At 34.1% G+C, this 15393-nt stretch overlaps 1 protein-coding gene across 2 annotated transcripts in view; it reads left to right on the forward strand.

Annotated features, from left to right (window-relative positions):
• The window catches only part of LOC109835793 (protein EI24 homolog), an 8954-nt gene continuing 852 nt past the window's right edge, over positions 7292-15393 (forward strand). The window contains exons 1-10 of one of the 2 annotated variants that reach the window (XM_020403821.1): positions 7292-7451; positions 7544-7609; positions 8165-8300; positions 11815-11867; positions 12315-12431; positions 12547-12610; positions 12805-12890; positions 13001-13083; positions 14293-14369; positions 15230-15345. In XM_020403821.1, the coding sequence (XP_020259410.1) occupies positions 7351-7451; positions 7544-7609; positions 8165-8300; positions 11815-11867; positions 12315-12431; positions 12547-12610; positions 12805-12890; positions 13001-13083; positions 14293-14369; positions 15230-15345 (899 nt within the window). In that variant the 5' untranslated portion in view covers positions 7292-7350. The remainder of the gene's footprint in view (positions 7452-7543; positions 7610-8164; positions 8301-11814; positions 11868-12314; positions 12432-12546; positions 12611-12804; positions 12891-13000; positions 13084-14292; positions 14370-15229; positions 15346-15393) is intronic. The other variant, XM_020403822.1, reaches the window with a different exon arrangement.

Consider the following 15393-nt stretch of genomic DNA (forward strand, 5'->3'; position numbering starts at 1 on the left):
GAATCCCGTCGTCCGTTTGACCTCCTGCCCATCGAGCCATTGTAAAAGTTCTAATTCATTCAAAACGGTTAATTGATACGATGATGAAGGGGTCAACACGACGACGGGTTCCACCCCAAACTTGATGTGTTGGGTTTTGAATAGCGTAGACAACGATCAACGGAGCGGATCATCCACAATGTCTCGGCTCAATCATCCGTGATCTTACGAGGCGTCAAGGAGGAAACCCCTCCCCTATGATCAAAGGGGAAAAATCTAAAAAGCCCCGATTAATCTCTAATCCTCTCTCTCTCCTCTCTCTCTATACTAGCCTATTTATATAGATCTCATAGTAGTACTATACTATGCCCCTAGATACTACTTTATATATACTTATCCCATATATCAATAGCTACCTAGTAGCTACTATAAACTTATAATATACCACGTAAGAGTTATTTATATATGACGTATAACATATACACTATACTTATCACACGTACATATAGAGAGAGTATACTTATATACAGAGAGCAGTTATACTTATAGCTAAGGTAGTGTTGGCCTTGCTTGTTCTGATGATGTTTAACAAACAATTTACCGCTAATATCTGTTTGTCTGTATCTTACTGCTTTGTATTCTCATTGTAGACAACAACGTTGTTAGAGGACTCGGATGGAAGAGAGCTTCACGATCATATCCAAAGGAGGTTGGCGGAAAATGTCGTGAAGGCCTTGCAATTCAAGTTAAAGATCAGTTCAAAGCCTTCATCACGCGAGATTACCCAAGCTTGAGCTTATTGACAGATCAAGGATCATAGCGCCTTGGGGGGGTAACTGTCAGTTTCTAGATTTTATATTCATGTGTGTTATATACCTAAGCTCAATATCCATACACACACATTTATGTGGTTTCTTCATATATATAATACTACTATATCATCAGTACGGTACAAAAAAAATTATATATTAATATCATACGCTATATATATACTATATATACTACTATTCAATATATATCTCACCCTACGTACCTTATATCATACTATATACCTAGCTTATACCACCACCTACCCTACACACTCCAGTTTAGCGCTCTCACATATATCACCTAACCGTTACCTCAATACCCCTACCACACACTGCTGTTCCTCACGCTCTGCTCTCACGCATCTCATATACACCTACCTTGAGATTATATAGTTCTCCCTCACCTCTCTCTACTCTCCGCTCTCGCGCGATAACATTGCATAAGAACACCTCGCATTTTGTGCAACACTCATTGTCTTACTTCACCTCTCACGTCACGACTTCAATATCAGCTTTACACCATGCTTACTAACGTTTATACAAAACATTCAACAAAGTTTTAAAAGTTAGTTTATGCTCACACAACCATCCAAAAAATTCAAGTATCTCATATCCTTCTCATGTTTGGACTATTTTGTAAAATACATCATGATATTTTTTATTTGGGAACGCCCTCGCCTCTTCTCTGATAACCAGTCATTGGTGTACCCGCATCCGCTCTCATTATCATTCTACAATCCTCTCCGCCAAAGTTTTACAATTTTTTTGGGAAATCATTTGATATTCTCTCTCCACACTCCTCACACACTCAGCGCAATTAGAGTTTCATGATCAGATTCGCTCGGTCGCCCGACCCCCCTCGGATCCGCCGCATATGTTCCACGTCAGTGGCGCAGAGACGTCCCGTCGGCCCATCTCGACGTCGGTGCCGAACACTCAACTCGCTCAACCGCACTCCGACTCCGACGATCTGGTCCAGCACACCACCTCTCCTCGTATCTTTTGCCTCTCCGTCGGTCGATCGCGATATTCTCCGCCGGCGTCGACCGTCCCAATGTATCCGTTGGCTTTCCCCAACGACTAATTTTTCTGAGTTGTTTGCATGGGGGTGTTTTTATCCTTTTGTTAGGGGTTTTGGCCTGGCGTTTTGAGTGGGCGTATCAAATACCGCTATTGCATGTTCTCTTTTAACCCTAACTAAGAGCAACTTGTTTAAAATAACCATTTAACAGGGTGTTCTTTGTGTTTGCTTTAAAGAGTGTGTTAAAGAGCTTTTGTTTGTGAAGCAAAGTTTCAGCAAGAGAAAGCGGCAGATCATCCTTTGGTGTTTAACATTCACATCTTCTCCACGCTCTCTTCTGTCCCATCTTTACGCAGAAGTGTTTCTAAAACTCATCTAGCAACTTTAGTTATGTTTGATTATAATCTTCCATAACGCTACGATTCTATATCTCGAGTTTAGGTTGAATTTGATCTTTATTTATTCTTTTTGTAACACACCACAAGCATCTGAGGCTTATCTGTATTTTACATTCCATTAATATATTGGGTTGTTGGGATTGTGTAACTTAGAGAGTGAGCTTATACATCTTCGTTATCATTCATTGTCAGACGCAACAAAACTTTGTCAGTTCGGAGCCCTAATTGTTAAGGATTCAGCTTGTCAAACACTTTACACGAGAGAGTGTGTCGGTGACGAGACCCGGGTTCTGAATCCAAGAGGAAGATGCGCTCGTTGACGTGCCTAGGGGCGAGAGGTTGTAACCGAGCACTTGAGGAGGAGGACACGGGCTAGGACCAACACTTAGTGTGTGATGTGTGATTGTATAGTGATTAAATTGTGAGGTGTAAACGTTGTTCGGGTGAACGTAGAAAACCCGGTTGTGATAGTGGAGATCTCCTCGAGATGAGGAGCGGAGACGTAGGTCGTGGGGACCGAACTCCGTAATCATATTGTTTGTTTGTGATTGCATTGGCGCACTTACTTTTATGTTCATATCTTATATCGCCTTTGTATATTGCTTGTTGATTATATTCTAGTTTAGATTGTTTACCCTTGAGCTTATATATCCTTGCACATACATTGCCTATATCTCTTTGTTAGGATATATCTTGTTGTTCATATTGCTTATCCTAACTCATATACATTGTTGTATTTCATACTTGCTAGGATAACTTATTAATTAATTTTAATTGGCATAAAATCGGATTAGATTAGCATAAGACCCTAATCAACCCCCCTCTAGCGCGTCTAGACAATATATATAATTATATTAAGAGATATATTACATAAATAAGAGAGAGTATACTGCAATATTATACTTATATAATTAAGAGAGTATTACACTGATATACTCTATACATCATATTAAGAGAGCATACTTAATACATATATGATTACTTATATACATAAGAGCATGTATACTTATATATTAATTATATACTAAGAGAGAGTATATATATATTAATATATATTATATAGTATATAATATATATATATAATATATATATAATATATATATTATATATATATATATATTATATATATATATATATTAATACTATATATTATATATATAAGGAAATAAAAAATAAAAAAAAAATATTATTCCGGGTCGGGCTCGGCGCCCGGGCCGCGCACGGTCGGACCCGGACCCGCGCAGGTTTTCGGCCAAGCCCGCGGCCGGGCCGCGGACGGTTCCGGCCCGACCGGGCCTGGTCAGGCTCCCTGGGCGTCCCTGCTGTGTGGGAGCCAATGTCCGGGCAGGCCTTTTTGGGACAAGACTCCTACATTATATGTCGCTTAATATTTTGTTTTGCAGTGAGTTACTTGTATTTGTGAGTAAGTTAGCCAAGAATTTAGTTTGGTTTTGTGATTTTCATGTTGTTTCTTTAGTTACGTATCTAACCGTGGCCAGAAATTTTGAGTTACTGTTCCGGCCAAAAATCCCATCAGCCCTGGTCGGAACAGTAACTCCGGCCAAATTTAAGGCTTATATGACGCCGGAGTTGAAAAATATACCAATCTGACAAAACTAAAAGAAAATATACCAACATGTCACCAAACCTCAAAAAAATATGCCAATCTGGTCATTTTGCCTTTGCGAAACATAGCTTTAGGTGTTAAAATTTCTCAAATGAGATTTGTGAGTGTCATGTAGAAATTTTGTGATAAAATTCTAGCGTTTACGTAACATAAGGTATAAAAGTACACATTTTAAAAACTTTAGGATATATAATTGTTGTCAAAAACAAGTGAGAATATATAAGTGCAAAATATAGGACACTATAAGGTTTTAATTTGGATTGCTCTTAATTTTCTTTTAGGGTTATTTGCATATATACCCCCTAAAATAATGGGTATTTGCAAAAACATCCACCAAATCTTAGTATCTGCAAAACTATCCCTTAAATCATTAACTTTGTCAAAAAATACCCCTAAAGCCAACAAATCATCAACTTGGTGCTAAAATTTTGACTATTTGTTGATGATATTTACATTGCAATTTCAAATTAAATAATCAAAGTTGATGATTAATTGCCTTGAGGGTAATTTTTTTTTCCAATTTTGATAATTTGAGAGGTAAATTCACAAATACTGAGATTTAGATGATATTTTTGCAAATACCCATGATTTAACGGGTATATATGCAAGTAACCCTTTCTTTTATATATATCAGAGGTGTTAGAATTATCTTTCCCATATTGTAATGGATTATTACAAATATACCCCCATCCTATAACGTAGCTGCTTATTTTATCTGTAAATTTTGCTTATTGACACTTTAGGACTCTTTCATATTTATAACAAAGTTATTTTCCATTATCTTTATCCGTGGCAAGAGAGGATATTTTCAGTTTGTTGAAAAGATTGTTCTTATTCTCCGATGGCTGTTGAACATAATGTCCAAATATTAAGAAGTCTAAAATGCTCAAAAATATTTACAGATGATAATAATATTTTTTATATATTATATATATATATATATATAGTATATATATAATCCCATATAATAAACCAGTTATTTTGATAAAAAAATATTCGGTTCTTTCAAAGATTTTCGGATTGGATATGACAGTGCTGATAGAGGTTTCTACCTAGCATCAATTAGTGAAGCAGTTGAACATAATTATAATTATTTAGAATCGCTTCAGTTAAACTGGGCAATGCTCATAGTAAATACAATCAATCTTAAATTAATATTTTAATTTTACTAGTATAGTTAGCCTGTCGAAATGGGCTTTAGGTCGGGACCCGACCCGGTCTGGGTCGGAAAAGCCGGGGCCGGGCAAGGCTCTAGGCGCTCAGGTCTGACCGAGGTGTGAAGTCCGACCGAGCGCCGGGTTTTAATTATATATTATATATATATTATATATATATAGCAAAAACTTGGTGTCAACTTAAGTGGATAGCAAAAAGTTATTCACGCAAACTTTTTAGTCACTCATATTGCCTAGGGATCCTTGCATGATATGAAAAGATTTTTTATATTAATAAATGAGTGGTTAGGAAGTTTGGTGGACATCAACTTAAGTTGATAAGAGTCTATACTGTATATATATATATATTATATATATAAATTTTATATATAATATAGTATGATATTGTCATTAATGTATACTTATATATTTTTAAGTGTATATTGTCATTAATGTATACTTGTATATATTTACATATATATTTCTAATGTATACTATATATAATTATAGTATAATATGGTCATTAATGTATATTTATATATACTTATATATAATATATAGCTATATACTAATACATATGTATATAGATATAATAAGATTAATATAATTTGTTAATCAATGTTTAGCACAAAAAAAAGGAAATCCGGGTCGGCCCAGTTTGGCCTGGACCCGGGCCCGACCTGGGCACCCTAAGTCTGAGGCCGGGCTAGGCATTTTGCCCGGCCAGGACCTTAAAATCCGGGCGGGGGCGGACCGTTTAGACAGCTCTAAGTATAATGCACATGCTTTGCACGAGAGCATACATATTTTATTTTATGTTTTTCAATTTTTTTTGTTGGCTACAAAATAATGAAATGAGTTGTATAGCAATATAAATTCTAAACAATTATACTTTTTATTTAAATGAATAAATTGTACGATAAAACTATGTATAAAGAACAATATAATTAATTATTATAGTTTGTATTATTGTTATAATTTACTCTAGTTTATTAAAATAATTATATTATATCAAATAATTTCTTCTCTTTTAATTATAATAATATTATACATAGCATAATTATAATACTATTAGTAACTACATTTTAATTTAATAACTATTTTATTACACTATTAGTAAATAATTTATTAAATTGTATAATTATTAAATTACAGTGTTAATCATTAGTTTAAAAATACTATTTAAATCATTATACTATTAATACTATTACAATTACAACAAATATAAATTATTTTTCATACTTTTGAAAGGCTAATAAGATGAAAGGTAACAGGTAGTCCTCCATAAGAGGTGAACACCAAATGCATAAGGCAAAAACCTAATGAATTTTTATTATTCTTAATTTTTCTAGAATTTAAATTATTATGTGGAGATAAATTAGGGATAAATTTTAAAATTTCTATTAAATAACATAATAAAATAATAAAATAATAGTGCAACAAAGGTTTTGAAGAAGTAAAGAAATGCATTATTAATAAGAGGTTATATATAATTATTGAATGATTGATTATAACTAATGACATATTTGAAAATTATCAAACTTAAAAGGGCAAAAAAAAAATCAAAAGTTTTGATAATGCAATTCTCTTTTATATGATGTATAGATATAGATATATTGAAAGTTTGCATCGTTGTAGGACATGTTGTGCCATCTAAATAAAAAAGTGCAATAATATCAAGATGTTTTCGTGACATGTATCAATCAATAAGTAAAAATTAAGCAACTTTATTAAAAAACTTCAAAATGTTCTTCTTGATGATATATGATGCATAAATAATATATACTAAAATTCTTTAAAAATATACTCTAGATATTCTATGTATATTAATCTAATTTTGAATCTTGATTGTAAATGATTAACACCCTAGATCAATATCGATCAATTAAAATCTGGCGAAAAGTTTCAGTTTGAACTAAGAATCTCAGAGTAATAAGCTCCATGGATTACACATCTTATGATGAGGATTTTTTAGATTTTAAAAATTTAAAATCAAATTTGAGTATCTTTATCCTGAATATCATAAATAGAAGCATAACTCAACTAGAATTTCTTTTAGAATTAGCGATCAAAGTCTATTGAAATGTAGAGAAATGAATAGCAAGTGAGCCTGCTTAAATTTACACTAATTTCTCTTTGTATCTCTTCTCTCATTCTCTCATGAGTGAGCACCCGTTAGAAAAACTCTAAAAAAAAAAAAAATTATAATTAAAATTTAAAATCCCCAAGATAAGACAATCGCTTAAACTTCTCTTATTATATAATGTACGCTCCTATCAATTATTAAACTCCTATCAATTTCCCACCTTTTTTCCCTTAATCCAAGCCCAAAAGAGGAGAAGCAAACTCTCATCGATTCTCAATGGAGAATCTCAAGCTCTACACAAAACAAGCAGGTCATCTCTATCTCGCTGGATTCAAAGAAGCCTGCTGTCTTCATAGAGTCATTCGCTTATGCATCAAGTTCATCTCTTCCCCCTTCCAATTTTTTTGCCCGATAATTTGATATTTTTGTTGGGTTTTTTAATGTTATTTTGATTCTATATTTGGTTCAGTTCGAGGATGTTGTCTATCAGAACGGGGCAGTGCTTCCTCTTGAACGGATTCATCTTTTTGGGAAGGTAATTTCCTGGGTTTTTAATTTTAGCCCTAAATTTTAAATCTTTTGTTGAATTAAGAGCGTAATGATAGAAAAGACTCGTATTTGGAAGTATCTGGATGAAATTCTAATGATTTTTTAACCTTTCTACCCTGAAGTTTAAACTTGTCAAAAAAAAACTCTGAAAACTACCCCTTTACCGTAACTGAGAAGGGGGTAAAATCGAATTAATTTTGCTTAAAGTCCATGTTATTTATGGGTTTAGGATTGTTTTTGCTACAGTTCAATGCCAACTTTAAGCCATTTGTGTTTGGAAAAGTGTAGAATTTGATTAGAGCACTCAACTGCAATGAGTTCAGGGTTACAGAGGTGAAGGAGGAAGAAAGGGATCCGGAGGGAATTTCTTTTCACTCTAGGAATATAAAAGTCCAAATTTTAGGATGTAAAAGTTAAAAATTGACGAAATTTTAGGATGTTAAAGTACGATTAACCCTTATTTTTTGACTAATTAGTGAGATTACCTGATTGTAGTGATGTAACTGCTATGAACCTTTTTTATTTTTTTGGCCTTTTGCAGTTTATTGATGTTAAAATCTGTTGTCATTCCTGTTCTCTTGTGGATATTACCTGGCCATTGCGAACAACTTTGTGGCAGTGGAGCAGCTATGACATTCTATTCAGTCTTACGTTTTATCCTGATTGAGCTTTTTTATGTAAGTTTATAATTTGTTTTACTTGTTGTTTTCTTTTGTCACTTTGGCATGCCTCTTTACATATATTTTGACTTCTGCTTCCAAGTATTTATGAGTGAAGGATCTACTTGTGAAAATGGAATGTTGACCCGGAGTAATCATTTCTCATCCTTGTTTCTCTGGTACGAGGTTTTGAGACATTGTTTTGGTAATTGACATAGGAAAGCTATTGGGATGTACATTACCAGGTGAAGGCTATTTGAGTTTCGTCAATGTGACAATATAAAGAAGAGTCAAGAGTGCCAGAAGTTTTTTTTCCAAAAGATAACTTATATTAGGTTGATTTTCTTAGAGACACTTGAATTATGATTATTTTGTGGTGATGTCACGCTCTACCCCTCCCTCCCTCCCTCCCTCCACACGCGCGCGCACACACACACATTTCATAGCCCCGCCTTCTTTCCAAAATATTTAACAAAGTTGCAAACTTTGAAACTCCAACCTATAGTCTGTTGTAGATAAATTAACCCATGGACAATAATCGTATTATATTACTCTTTTCTGATGCAGGACAATCATGGATCGTCCATCAAAAAATTTTAAGATCTGTTAGAATAATTTTAATTTTAGTAATATTTAATTTGATTTCATGTAATCTTTTTTTAGTTAGGATTTTTTCAGTATTTGATTTTGCAATCTATTTCTATTTTAACTAGGATTTTATATGATTGCATCTTTTAGTTTTGTTAAGTTTTGATTTTATTAGAATTTTTATTTACTTCTTTAAGTGTTTAGTTACTTTTTTTCCCTATAAATAAGAGATGTAATCCTCTATGAGGAATAGACATTGATGAGTAAAAAAATTGAGTTTGAGAATTCTTTCTTGCGCATGTGATTTGCTTTAGTTTGAGAATTCTTTCTTGCGCATGTGATTTGCTTTTTTTAGGGTATGAATTCCCTAGGTGTGAGCCCTAGTTATTTATCTAATTTTTTTTCACTTTCAATCCTAGCCATCTGATCTCAACCACAAACCCCAAAAAAGAAAAGTTACTATTCATGGATGAATCATCGCCACCTTGAGATCTGACACCATTCGCCCCCGATAATGCCGCAATCCTTTGAATCCGATTGTGTACCCTAACGATGACCCTCGCTTGAGTATTGTCATCGCCAAATCTCCTCCGATCGTCCCTTAATGAGTCATGATTCATTGCCGCAAAGGTCTTACAACACGGTTTTGAAAAGTCATCGATGGCTGAAAAATCAACCGTCTTCCCCTTTCAGATCCCATTCAAATTCGAGCACCCACCAAAATTCACAGTATCGAGAATCTCGTGTTTTCCCATCATTTGGTATCAAAGCCGAAGGATCTACAATTATTAGGGGTAAAATATCGCTACTTTCATAAGGGTATGATTTTAATCTACTTAAATTTGGTACTCTAGCTTACTTTTATGGATTTGATGGATATGAAGAACCTTATGAATTTAACGTCTGGATTTTCAATATAAAAGATATATTTTCTATCTATGATATATCAGAGCTGGAAATGTATTTATATGCTGAGTGTAGGCTAAAGAGAGAGGTAAAATATTGGTGGTATATATACTATTATCATTCAAACATCTGTTCATTGACAACTATGAAAGTTTTTTTGGAAAAGAGGTATTCTAGTCCTCCGTTCAAAAGATATTGTTTCTCTTTAAATTCTGAAGCAAAGCCAACACAAATTCCTCAACCCCGGCCAGATATAGATCTTCAATCAAAATTTAATTTTAATCCAGATTCGAAGCCTCAACTTGAGTCAAATGAGAAAGTAGAGCAAGATCAAAAATTTAATCAAGAACCAAAGCCCGAGTCTGAGTGTGAACCAGAATCAAATGTAGATCAAAAGACCAATCCAGAATGCAAGCCTGAACTGCACCCGAAAGAAGTAAATCAAAAGATAGATCTAGAGTCTAAGCTTAAACGAGAGCTAGAACCAAAAACAAAGCAGCAGGTCGATCTAACGCTCGAGCTTAAATCAAACCCAAAGCTTTAAGTCAAGTCTAGAATCTAAACTTAAGATCGATGTGTAGTACAAATTTCAAGATAATCTAGTTATTGAGTTTGTTATTCTAGACTCTCCACCACCAACTCAATATCGGGTTTTACAGCTTATCTTGAAGATCTTGCAATCTACAAAGAATTCCTCTTACCAGTCAAGTCAAATATTACACTCTCCCATTATAAAACTCAAGGTTGAGTTTTCTCTAACAATGGGAGATTTGATGCAGGATAATCATGGACCATTTATCAAAAGATTTTAAGATCTATTAGAATAATTTTAATTTTAGTAATATTTGATTTGATTTCATGTAATCTTTTTTAGTTAGGATTTTTTTAGTATTTTATTTTAAAATCTCTTTCTATTTTAGTTAGGATTTTATTTGATTGCATCTTCTATTTTTGTTAGGTTTTGATTTGATTAGGATTTTTATTTACTTTCTTAAGTATTTAGTTGCTTTCTTTTCTTCTAAATAAGAAATGTAATCCTCCATGAGGAAAAGACATTAATGAATAAAAAAAATTAGTTTGAGACTTCTCTCTGGAGCATGCAAGGTGTTTTTTGGCATGTGATTTGCCTTTTTTCTTTAGGGTGTGAAGTCCCTAAGTGTGAGACTTACTTATTTATCTAAAATTTCTCCACTTTCAATCCTAGTCATCCGATCTCAACCACAAACCCTGAAAAAAGGTATTGTTCACAGATGAACACTATCCGCCGCTGCCTCAAGATCCGAAACCAGTCGCCTCCAATGATGCCACAATCCTTCGAACCCGATTACGTACCCCAATGACGGTCTCTGCTTGAGTATCTCCATCGCCGAATCTCCTCCGATCGTCCCTTAATGAGTTATGATCCCTCGCTGCCAAGGTCTTACAACACGGCTCTGGAAAATTATCGATGACTGAAAAGTCTACCGTCTCCCCCTTTCAGATCTCGTTCAGATTCGAGCACCCACCAAAATTCACAGCATCGAGAATATCGTGCTTTCCTATCGGATCCGGGTTGGCGTTGAATTTGGAAGCCCTCTTGCCGATCCCCATCACTTTGCCACTGTTATTTTGTTTGAAGAAAATAGATTCTGCTGCCAGCTTCTATCTTTAAAGCTAAAGTCGTTTGATGCTTTCAAATCAACGTATCTGTGATTATCCTCAAAGTTATATTGTGTTCAACTTTCCACTAGATGCTAATGATTAAACTTCTGGAGTTCTACCTAAAGGGTTTTAATTTATATTTTTAGCATTGCATCTATACTCATTTAGTCAGACTTGACTTTTTACCATTATATTATGCAATGTCTTCAACAACTTTGACATTGAAATAGTTAGCCGTCTTCAACAATTTTGACATTGAAATAGTTAGCCATCTTGTTATTCTTATTAACTTTTTAACCCTTTGTTTGTACGTTTTCATTCTTTCCAGTAACTAAGCACTATTCTTATGCATTCATGCTATCATCATTTCCTGACTATTTGTTATGTTTATTTTCAGATTTTCTGGTTCTATCCGCTCTATGTGTTTAGCATTGTGCTCAGCAGTATCTGGTAGGCATACTCTTGGTGATCAATAGATTCCAGATTGTATACCTGTCTATTGTATTTATGTTTAATGAGTGGAAATGTTCAGTTCTACTAAAATGCGTAACTAGTACACGAACTAATCATGGTGCAGCAGCAATAGAATATTTATCACAAGGTATGATATATGGAACACTTTTCTTGGCAACAAAATGGAGTATCCTATAAAATTAGACATGATATGTGTGTACATCCTTGCATAAATTTGTAAAGTGCTATTTGGCTTAAAAATTATATATAAGATGGAGTATGTTGTTCCCTTAAAAAAATATTTTATTCATCATTTTACTAAAATTATATGAACTCAATTTATGAGTCAAATACACATGTACGCATGTGAGGAAAATGGTCGAGATCTTTTTGTTATTGTCTTTGTTATCTAAAACTATACCTTTGTTATTTGTTCTAATTCAGGTATAACGACATTGCTAAGCAGGCTTTTGATGCTTTGAAAAGATTAGGACTTTCTGATACCCAAGTACCTATCACAAAAGATTCATCAGATCAACAGAGGCCAGGTGGATTTGAGGGGTGAGTTCAGTGTTAGCTGGTTGTTTTGAAGTTATTGAGTACTATTAAACCCAATTAAAGAAGTTAGATACTTGTCATGTTACCTAAAGTACCTCCATGCTTTCATCCTGAACAGGGTCATTCTTGGAATTGGCGAGCTGGTTTACTCAATCCTTTTATTGACAATTTTCTTCATAGAGGTGCAGTGGTGCGATTTTTTCTGCTTGAGGATTACATGTGTTCTATGATATCTATGCTTCCGTTTTACGTACAACATGTTTATGAAGAATTTTGTTTCACTTGACATGTTGAAATAGTTTACCAACCTTTTCTTTGAGTGGTTATGGAGTATAATTATAACTTTAGTTTTCACTTTTCACACATAATGGTGCAGGTCTCTTTGACAGGATTTATACCTTATGTCGGCAAGACGATCAATTTTCTGCTCCTTTCCTGGATGTATGCATACTATTGTTTCGAGTAAGCATCCGATTCTCAAAAAAAAACTTACACTTAATATTGTTCTGTATGTAGAGTTTTGTGGGAAAATGCATTCGAGGGCTAACAGACATAAACCTTTATGTCTTCAGGTACAAATGGAATCATTCTGAGATGGCTTTGGATAAAAGGCTGGACTTATTTGAATCAAATTGGGCATTCTTCTTAGGATTTGGTATTGCTAAGAGTGCTTTATTCCTTTTTTCTCCTGTAATGACTCATTAAATCAAATTGATGCTACCTTGATAGATTTTGTTAAGAGCAAGTAGTGACATAATAATAGTTTACTGGCGAACCGTCTTAGATGCTTCTTCATGTTACTTTTACCATGCTAGAGCCACACTTTGTTTGTCTGAGTGGTTGGAATTATGAAAATAGGGTGTCTGTCCTCGATATCTAACCCTCTAAAATCTTCATATTTTCATGTCAAATCCTGGTATCTATTGAACTTTACAAAACCCTCCTCATTTACAGGATGCATTCAGGAAATACTCTTTTTAAGATATTTATGAACAAAAGGGGTTATGTAAATATGGAAGGTTTCAACAGGGTAGATATTAAAAAAAAGTTATTTCGTTTTTGAAGATGTACCTGATTCTCAATATACAGTAAGTTTTACCGTTAATACTGTTGTTGATAGATAATTTCACCATCAGTCCTGGCCCACAAACTATGAAGGGTGGCCAAGTTGCAGTATCTTAACAGCTGAATAGGTAGCCTTCCTTTTCTTTCAGTCATTCGGTTAAGCTCATGCAACTGAGCTGTCTCCCACTCTATGTATAGGTCTAGATGAAGTTGTATGGTAACATGATTTGCTTTAGGCAATGTCATTATCTCGGATTCACAAAATAATTCAAAGAGCCAAGTGGAATAATTTTTATAGCGGGTGATATCTGATAAATGTAATAAATGCACGATGCTGAATGATGAAAAAACATTGCTTAATTTATAAGGTGCAAAATCACATTTATGTCAGTTCTTGAAGTGTGCTTTTGCTTTTCAGAAAATGCAATCATGTTATCTCGTTTAATAGTTTTAATACAACTGTTATCAGGAATGACACTTGTTTATCTGAAGGCGACACCTATATTTTGTACATATATACTGTTACTTTGTAATGTGATTTCTAAAAGGAAATAATGGGTATGACATGTCAGCTCATTTTGCTAAATGATGTACTAAGAGAGAGACTAGCAACGAGGCCCACCCTACTAGTCACATCTAATGTTATGGCCTCACCAATTCATCTCTTGACGTTGCATTTTACTAAATAAGGTGGCAGCTCATATCCATTATCCCCTACCAAAAATTTAATTTCTTAATTAAATTTATATATAGATTCCCATAATTCCTTCTAAACTATGTTGCTCATTGATGATTTCAGGAAGTCCATGTGTACTCGCGATTTTCTTTTTCTCTCCGCTTGTAAGTTATGGAGTAATGGCTATACTTTTTCCCCTGGTATACTCTTGACCCTCTTTGATCCTCAAAAAAAAATATTTGTTTATTATTATAGGCTGTCACTGTGTGTGTGAGGGCATGTATATTTCTTGCATCTTTCTTTCTTATTTTGCACTTATTGTCCTGCATATGTTGCATTCTAAATTTCTAATAGATCAATGTCTATCAGTGAGCCTGTTTTTTGACATAGGCCATTCAGGTTAATTGATTTGATTAGAACTGACGGGTACCTGTTTAATTAATTATTGGACTGCTCAAATTCTTGAATGACATCTATTTGTCTTGCCTTATAAATAGTTCAAAGAAAGTTTGATGTTACATCATCTGAGTTGGTCCAGTCATGTACAATAGAGGACACTAAATGCACAAGTTAAGAGAAATTGTAAGATTATGCTTAATGGGGCATGGAGCAGTTGAGAGGGATATTGTAATAGTTAACTTGAACACATAACAAAACTGAATGGAAGAATAGAATTCATGTAGTGGATATAGTAATAGTTAACTCGAATACTTGACAAAACTGAATGGAAGAACAGAACTTTTGTAGCTGTATAGCTGAACCTAAAATTTTGGGATAAAGGCTTTGTAGATGGTATGCTAGAAGAAGTGAATATTAGTTAGCTATTAGGTTCTACCCCAAAGATAGATGCAACAGTGTGGGGGCATTCCCTGCTACATTTTGACTCCTCTTTGGTGTGAGTTTGGTTAATTTTTTCGCCTAAAAAGAAACCAGCGCCAATAATTGCATCCCTTGAATTGTTCTTGTTTTATTTTTCAAGTATTTGTTCATCGTGTATCTGCCACTGCAATCTTTGCTGTTATTGATCTTGATTTAGCCACTGAGCAAATTAGTGTTCCAGTTTGTTTTGACCGCAGCAGGCACACAGATCGAGCAAGTTATTGAATCTATATCAAGATCATGGGAAGGGAAAGGAAGAGGAAAGCTCCCTATATTCTATGCTGCTAATAAAACATCGTAAGCTTTCATTAAATTTCTTGTTTTGGGTTTTAGTGTTTTGTTAAC

This window comes from Asparagus officinalis, chromosome 3, assembly GCF_001876935.1.
Source record: "Asparagus officinalis chromosome 3, Aspof.V1, whole genome shotgun sequence".
Classification (NCBI taxonomy): Eukaryota; Viridiplantae; Streptophyta; class Magnoliopsida; order Asparagales; family Asparagaceae; genus Asparagus; species Asparagus officinalis.